This window comes from Paralichthys olivaceus, chromosome 11, assembly GCF_024713975.1.
Source record: "Paralichthys olivaceus isolate ysfri-2021 chromosome 11, ASM2471397v2, whole genome shotgun sequence".
Lineage (NCBI taxonomy): Eukaryota > Metazoa > Chordata > Actinopteri > Pleuronectiformes > Paralichthyidae > Paralichthys > Paralichthys olivaceus.
The window spans coordinates 5,093,677-5,102,615 of NC_091103.1; the positions used below are offsets into that span (position 1 = coordinate 5,093,677).

At 40.5% G+C, this 8,939-nt stretch overlaps 1 protein-coding gene across 1 annotated transcript; it reads right to left on the reverse strand.

The window, feature by feature from the left end:
• Window positions 1-2,491: 2,491 nt before the first annotated feature.
• LOC109634469 (heat shock protein beta-7-like) lies at window positions 2,492-6,330 on the reverse strand. The gene is made up of 3 exons (XM_020094955.2): window positions 5,948-6,330; window positions 3,930-4,090; window positions 2,492-2,835 (listed from the first exon to the last, which is right to left on the reverse strand). Exons 1-3 carry the CDS (start codon window positions 6,192-6,194, stop codon window positions 2,644-2,646), a joined length of 600 nt encoding a protein of 199 aa, XP_019950514.1. The 5' UTR covers window positions 6,195-6,330; the 3' UTR covers window positions 2,492-2,643.
• Between the last annotated feature and the right edge of the window lie 2,609 nt (window positions 6,331-8,939).

Sequence of the window (8,939 nt, forward strand, 5' to 3'; positions counted from 1 at the left end):
CATTTCATTAGCTCCCAGACAGATGTAGACTGAGGCAGATATATATATTTATTAGTCTGTATTAATCATACGTAGTAATTGTTGTTTTTCATGCTTTTTATAAATGGTTGATTTGTTGGTAATCAAATTGTGCAATAACGGCTGTTCATCTCACTTTGTAACCCAGTTTTGATTGATGACATGAATGCAAGATAACCTTATTTTTATAAAGAAACCTGAAAAGTGTAAAAAGATGTATGTACAGTATACAAGACGAACTGACGCTCACACTGGAGCTCCAGTGTGATTAAGCGTGCTTGCTTCCAAGGGAAGGTTTCCCAGAATCCTCAGTAAAAGCTGTCAGAATCTCACTAATCAGCATTAAAATATTAAAGACACTGTTTCCTCCTTTAGGTGCTAAGTTTCATTTGGAAAAATGGCTTTGTCTCCTCAGTTTGGCTTTTGGGAAACCTTCACTGTCTGGTGAATCTGTTGCATGGACTGTAGCTGGCGCTCTCGTACAAGAACCACTTAAGAACTGATGGCGACTCAGCTTTATCATGCTCCCCTCTGCTCTCTGCTTCAGTCTGAGGGATTTTGATAAGACCTGATCCTCACATCAGCTGTTGAGGGTTATCTGCTCCTGAGGGCTCTTATATAGGGACTGTACATTGTGCATACTGGAGGCCTCCACTACGGCAAACCCCGAGGGCCAAACCAGACAGAGCTGAACAAAATCCAGAGCTATTTTTCACACAGAAAAATGAAACATTGTTTTGTATATCAGGGATGAATAAATGAGATTTTAACGAACAAGTGATGAAGACTCTTTTTCCCTGGGTTACTCTGCAGCTGCGTGTCTTTCCTGTTTGTCTTCTACTTCAGACACATACTAACATCACCATAATGTTCAAGTTATTTAATCTCGTCCTAAATCATCGACTGTTTTATACAACATCGGTTCCTATCCCCGCATTTTGATTGGATGAGATGTCCTTCATAAAAACTCACCACTGCCTTATTCATATTATTACACTATACACTCAAATGTTATCTTCCCCAGTCCATTGGCTGAGATGTCTTTCTCACTGCTGGAACACACAGTTCTCGATAAAGCTTGTGTCTTTACCATGTGAATATACAGCTATTTATATATCAACCGTACAGTACTGTGTGTGTGTGTGTGTGTGCGTGTGTGTGTGTGTCCACAGTCACGGTCTGCACAGTCAGCAATCAAAAGTATCTTCCATTCTCAATGTTTCTCTGTTTTCTAATTGTGTTTCAACTTACCATCAGTTTAAATTAAGACTCTAGAGTAACAGGAGGCCTCCGCATGTTTACCAGCTAGTCTCAATTTAAATTGTTAACACATGAATCCACGTGGAGCGCCTTATCTTCAGCAACACAACACTAAACTTAACTAAATAGTAACCAAGCCTGGTTGTTCTTTCCTGTTGGGAGTGTTTACTGCAAATACACTTTTTTTTTTACACATGCTCAGTTTGTTTGTGTGTCTTACAGAAATGAATGAGTCCGATGGAAAAGTTGAAACTCTTTGACAGTTCGCTCTCACAGTGTCACCTCTTATTAAACATGACTGCTGCAGACACTCATCCGTCTTATGATGAATGAGGTTGTATACACTGAAGCAGCATCGCTCTGAGAATATTAAATAAAAGATCTTCCTGATGCAGACAGACCTCTGGAGAAAACTGCACTGAGTGTGTGAGTGTGTTTTACAGCAGTTTCATGTTTTCACTTCCTGTTCTAGTTTGTAATTCTGTTCTCCTCTTGTTTCTGACATCTTCACTTCCTGCCTGTGTGTATTTAGTGTGTATATTACCCTCACTAGTGTGTCCCAGTGTGTAGATCACTGGACTTCATTGTTTGACCCTGTTTCTCTTTTTATACCTTGGACTGATTTTCTTTGTATCATCTCTATCTGCAGCAGTGAAGCTTTGACCTGAGCCTGTGACTGAGTCATGCATGGTTCCAGCCTCTGTGTGAGGAGATAGTGTTTAACAGCAGGACAGGGATGTAGAGAGAGAACATGAACTATTCAAATTAACAAAGGCTTTTTAACCTTTTGTTCAGTAAAACATGTATTTATAGTCGGTATAATTTATTTAAGAAACTTGGCTTTAGAATACAAAGTTCACACGAACACAATGAATTGCATTAGTCAAATATAATGATAGAGTATGAACCTGTGAGCTGAACTGAGTTTCTCACTTTCAGAGTGTTCCAGTAGTCTGTGATTAGCTTGCACATTAAAAAATTAAAGGCACTGTGTGGAGGAATTGTACATTTCTGACTTTGGCACCCCCTAGTGGTAGTAGCAAAAAATGGGATTGTATGATGGAAACATTTCTACATGAAAACCCTCCACTAACTAAACCCACAGATTTATTTTATTTAATTTTCTTTAAATAAATGTACTTCCTCTATCTATAATACATTCATACGAACATTAAATGTCATGGCAATGTGTTGAGCATTGTTATCAATGTGTTGGACAAACAGATGGACAGACGTGGAAGACAGAAATCATTTGTCATTCACAGAATCCATTGTTGACTCGATATGTGAGTGTACCTCACTGATAACTCTATAATAAAGTAGTAATATTAAAAAGAAACCATGAAAGAACTTTGAGACCAGACGTCAAAGATTAGCTTCGCTGCGGTAGGTGGGAACACCCGGGGGCTCCAGCCCACTGAGCGCTGACGTCCGCCGGACGCTCACCACCAGGGTACCGTCTGGGTTAAGGGTTCCACTGACCGACAGGGGGTCCATATCCTCCGGGAACAGGGACTTATGGGTGAATGTGTCGCTGATGCTTCCATCATCCAATACCTGAGGGATACAGACGGAAAGTTAGAGGAGGAGGAGCGATGGAAGGACGGGTGGATTTAGGAAAGCTGCTGGAAAAGGGTTGAATGAGCGGAGGAAACGACAATGAAACGAAAAGGTCAAAGAGCGAGGAGGGTGAAAGCAGAAAGTGAGAAGAGCAATAGGGCCAAGAATGGCGTGAGGGTGAGAAAAGAGGGTGAGAAGCAGTGAAAGAGAGGGAGGCGACAGGTCAGCGCTGCTCAGCTGGTGGAGAGAAAGAAAAAAATGAAGCAAGGGGAGGAGAGAAGAGGAAAATGAACACTGACTAGATGTCTCTGATGGGGTTCTTTCACTGTTACAGGCCTTTAAGTCGAGCTGAGCGGTTGTGGATTTTTGCCAAATTGTCTGCTGACCCCTGTTAAAAAGATCTCTCCTCACCACAGCACAAATACCCCCCCCTCGCTCCTCCACTATCTCACCTCTTAAACATGGTAAATGTCAAACTGTGGGGGAGGAGAGACCGAGCGAGCTGCAGCTTTTCTCCAGCTCCACTCCCACAACATGTCTGACTCCAACCTGAACAGGATGTGTTGCAGTTTGTTTCTTATTTCATTATGAAGAATTGATCAATATTTCAAACACTGAACGAAATAATGAAAGTTTTTTTATGACACTCGTTTTTTTTTTTTTTTAATCATCATCGTATGGGCCATCACAGGAAACCAGGAGCGAGCGAGTTGTCAGGACATGATCAGTGAAGTAACTTTAATTCACTCCAGAGTTTATGAGGCTGTTTTTAAACATCATGAAAAATGACTCGTCGACATTTTACGGCTGTAAAGTGAGCGGAGCTGCTGGGATTCATGATCCAACATCGATTCATAACTAAATACATGATCGGAAGTTTGTCATTTAAATCAACCCAATAAAAAACGAAACAAATGAATGTGAACTAGCTCATGATCATCTTCATGAGCTGAACTTTGAACTTGTTCTTTTTAAGAGTTAAATGGAACAACACAGCTCTCCCTCTGGCCTGAGCAGATTCTACATCTGTTTGAGTAAGAGGTATATTTTTTTTATAACAAAACAAACCCTCTGTTGATTTGTGCTCACACCTTCTCTGCGTGGATGACGACCTGATGTTTGAAGGCCATCAGCACGATGTCATGTGGCTCAAACTGGCTGACGTCAGCGGACACGTAGTAACTGTCTCCAAGACAACGGACCCCGCCGCCTGCGCCACTCTGACGACCTGTCACAGCGCCACACACAGGAGCTGCAGAGGAATAACATATTCATTTTAAATAGCTGGTTTAGCTTTGCAACTCAAAACACACAGCAATAAAAATATAGGAATATTATGGGAATGTTAAGAAGCATTATTCAGTATGTTCAAATTAAAAGTATAAGAAATAAGAATTACAACATGACTTAGGTAAAATATAAATACAATATATTTTTATTTTTATCAATTATGATGAACGTAGATGAATCTTTTTCTTTCTCAGTATGATCTCAATCATTTAGAATGCTGTAATTCAATTTTTTTTTACTTTTTTGCATTTTTTGAAAGAATCAACTTTGTCTGTGATAGATTTAAACAAATGAATCAAAACTGTGAGTCCTCAAAAACCTTCTCCTGTTTGAAATGTCCCCTCGTTTTCATACTTTGTACCAGAAATTCAATCAATCTTTGTGTCCCAAGTCGTTTAGCTGTTAAACTTAGCTTAATTATCTCACTTCTGCCAATTTCATTTCACATTTGCCGATTACATGACCCCAGATCCCCAACATGATCAACTAGCTATTTACAAAGTGCAGTAGCTGGGAAAATAAGCTGGTTTACATTGAATGAAACAAATTATTGCTCAGTTCTTTGGGTTGTTTTTTTGTTTTATGTTCAGACTGACAATAACACAGAGGTTGTTAAAAAAAAAAAAAAAAAAAAAAAGCCATAAGAGACTGAAAATGTGTTTTACTGCCAGTTTGAAATGTCTTATTTTATTAGATTTTTCTTTTTAAATTGTAAAACTTTAGACAGTCATACTCACTCCTCGTGTCATCTCATACTGTGCTGACATACCTAGATAATCAGAATGTTTCAGTGAAATCACATTTCAAGCCTGACTATTGATTGTACCTTAATCTGCCTGTAGCGTCACACCGGTAATAAACCCGTTTTTTTTATTGCAGTGGTGCTGTGTGAGAACTGTTTTAACACTTCAGACGATTCTTTTATACCAGCACCCAGCTTTTCTTCTCTTCTTCATCTAGCTATTAGATTTTTATGTGGCTCAGGAGATGATTTCTGGAGTCACACAGTTTCTTTCTCTCACAGCACACAGACGCTCTCGTGGCTCTGGCTCATCACTCTCTTTGAGCCACGGGCCTTTTTTTTTTTTATCTCTGTGGCACTTTTCTGTTAATCAGTGAAACTTTGTAAAGTGAGATATTCTACTAATGCCCCTTTCCCGCCTGCCAAGGTTGCCGATGAGCAAGGCATTAAAGCCTCAACTGCTTCTGAGCTGTTAATATAAATCGTGAGGCTCGACTTCTTCTGGAGGTTTTTAGTTGATAATTACAGAAAAATGTCTTCATTGCCAAATCAAACCAATTCATAAAAATAATTTTCAAACCCAAAACTACAGTGTCTGAACGGTCGTATGATGAAATGGATTTTGACGGGGACAGTAATTTTCGTTTATTTAATTTGAGGTTGACCACAGAGTTCAGTTCCATTACGAGATGTTTTTTTATTAAATTATGAAATTTATAAATAATAAATGTTTTCACACATCTGGGATTTAATTCTGACATGTTGAACTTTTAACTTTTGTTTTGAAGTGTTTGATTGTTTCCGCCTCATGTGCATCAGGGAAATATCACAACAGCTCCTGAATTAAATGTAAAATGTATTAAAATACTCCTGCTGATGGAGTTGTTCATGTTGTTAATGTTCTGTTGTTGTTATATCTAATTTAATCATTTTATTAATTCAACTTTATGGCTGCAAGAAATAACCTAATGAGCTTTATAGTCTACATAGGCCGAAATTTATTTGGATGAATGAAAACATTGAAAACACATTGAAAAAGTAAATATTGGAGACGAGGTTCAGTAAAGTTTTTCTCACCAGTGTGTCCGTAGGAGGATCTGTTCTGCCTGCTGAAGGGGGTCAAGCAGCTGGGTCCCCCGGGGCCCTCTTCTCCAAACAGACTGGAATGATCCGGCGAGTCAAGGAACGGCTCAAAGAGCGGGTCCAGACAATCAGATGATCCGCCCAGCGAGCCCTCTGACCGGTAAGAGCTGGAGCTGCTGTAACGTGACGAGGAGCGGTAGGACGAGGAGGATCTGCGGCTGGAAGATGTCACAGACGCCATGGCAGAGGATGTCTAGTGTCCTGTCACACTTGCGAACACAGGCACCAAGCTTCACCAAACAAGACCTCAGTTCTCTTGTGACCCTTTTTCGAATATAAATGCAAAATGGATTCAGAGAAGTGGGTTACCAAAAGATTTTCACCTCGCAGTTACTGCCCAGGGGTCTCTGTGGTGGGTTTTTTATAATGTCCAGGTGCATTGTGGGTCAGTAGAGCACTGCGGGGGCTCTGTATTGTGTTCTCCCTTCAGCCATAAAAGGCAGTTTCCAACCACTGGAGCCAAGAATGTAACGGACAAAGTGATAAGGAGGAGAGAGCCCTTCTTATTCAGACACACACACACACACACACACAGAGATAAGGCTGAAGGGGGCCTCTTGGAGATGCTTCTGGCGATTGTTCATAAATAGCAGAGTGGTGTAGTGGTCAGGTCGTCCGTTAGCCTGACCCTGCACACAATGTGAACACTTTATCAATAATGCAAGAGAAAATAGGCCATTTAAGTTCTTACCTGCTAATGGGATGACAGATACACTTAAAGTTTAAATGTGAGAAGTAGAGTGCTTTCTGAAGGAACAGCTCCGAGGCCGAAATCACAGAAACGAGCCGTTGTTTTAAAGTAAATGTAGCCGAGACTGACCTTTAACACAAGCCGCATACATCAACATGACAGTCCCACATGTATGTGTCCTTGTGTCAAATATTTTTGCATTAATAAAGCTTCTGCAGCATATTTGAAAAGAATTCAGTTATAGTATGTACTGGACAGCATGGCCCTGAAAGAAGTATAAGCAGTAAAACAGAAAATGTATGAATTTTTTAAACTGTACAGACTCAGCTGTCTCCAACTCTTCACAGTCAGCAGTACAGGAGTTCATATATGCAGCTCCTCTGCCAGAGGTGCAGTAGCTCCACTGGGATTCGAACTATTCTCCGGAGCCTAATCCACGGACCCTCTCCTGAACAGAGGGTGTATCTTCAATAGGTGACCTCGCTCAAAGGAGAGGGATATGATGTTAATGAGGCCAGAGCAGACAAGCCACAGAGAGGCAAGGACAGTGGAAGAACTTCAAACAAGCTTGGTTTAGATTTTCCTGAGCATCAATTCCTTATCGTCAAATCAGCCGTGATCCTGCGACCCATCCTCGGTGAAGACAAACTGCTGTAACTCACTTCGAGGAGTTTTTCTTGCTGTGTCAGGACGTTACTGCCGGAAATTTTGGAAATATAGCTGTCTCCCAAAATGTATGTGTAAATCCTGCTGAGTTCCTCCCAATTTAAATCCCTGACATAAAATGTGAAGGAGTTGGTCTTTCACCGCTGCTCACATTAAGTTCACACGCTGTGTCAACCATTCAGAGCCCAGCCTCACAATCAGGTTTTTCTCTCTGTGGTAGATCTGATCTTTTCACGGTCGCCTGAACAGAGTTAAATCCACAGCGCAGCATTTTTGCTCTATATTGTCTGTAAGAACCAGGATGCAGAGGAGGATAAATCATGTGAACAATTTATTATATATTATTATTATTATACATTATGTGACGTAAACTCACTCATACACTGTTTTTCCAGATACTGACAATGTAATTAAATGTCATCTAGGAAAGAGTGCGAGGTTTTCTGTCCTTTTAGTAATGTTTGGATATGTTACAATATCTTATCACTGAGGTGTTGTCTGACTCAGTGTCTCCTTTTCTCTCGTCTCAGAGCGAGTGTGATGTTGTGTCTGCTCGAAGTGACAGAAGATTATCCAAAGATAATACAACAAATCAAAAGAAGACTAAATGAGAGTGTTTGAACTTTCTCTGTGAGAGTTGGACATTTCAGAAATATGCCTCCCAACATTTTCAGTATAATTTTCCCCAAAAAAAGAAAAACTAAAAAGTGGATGCCTTGAGCTTAATCACACCTTTTCCACTGAGGGGGGCAGATGACATCATAACGTGCACTAATTAGCACTAACGCAAGAGATGAGTCATGTGGTAGAGTCACACAGTATGACAGAATATGAAATCAGATTTTACTTGGATATGTACGTGTTATTTATACAGTATTATACCGTTGCCTTGGATACCAAACGTACATTCCCTGTGGTGTAAATTGTAGTTAACCTCCCTCCTCCGTGATTTTAACTTACTTTCTTAAACAAAGGACGGTGGCTCTGTGGATCACACTCCTCACTCACTCCCTTATTTGATTGTTGTTTCAAAAAGGGCCCCTTTCCTTCTATTTTCACGTTTTATAGAAACATCATCCTGGATCATCTTATTTACACTTCAGCTACGAAGGCCCCGTGTGTGTCCAGACAATCATACACACAAGTGTTGCTTTAAAATCTGTCAGGTCGTGCTCTGACCTCCCCCTCCCTTCTCCATCCCAGCCCGCCAAATGGATTAGCGAGCTCCCCCCAGGGAAGCATGATGTCATGGAAAAAAAATGAAATACTCGCTGCTGTAGAATCACTGAGACCGGCTCGACACCAGACTGCTGTCCTCTGCCCCGGTAATAACTTAATAATGATGATGTCGTCATGTCAGGGGGCTAATTGCAGCAGTCTTTATGGTGCGTGCACCACAGTGAATGTCCAACAGTAAATGATGTTCGATGAGGTGAGCCATAAAACACCGTGTGAAGTCCTGCTCCAATCTTCTATTAAAGCTCGCTCACGTCAAATTAAAATAAAAATCCACATGATCGCACCAGATTTCTTTTTTTTTTTCTTGCAAAGACCAATAACAGAATTGTA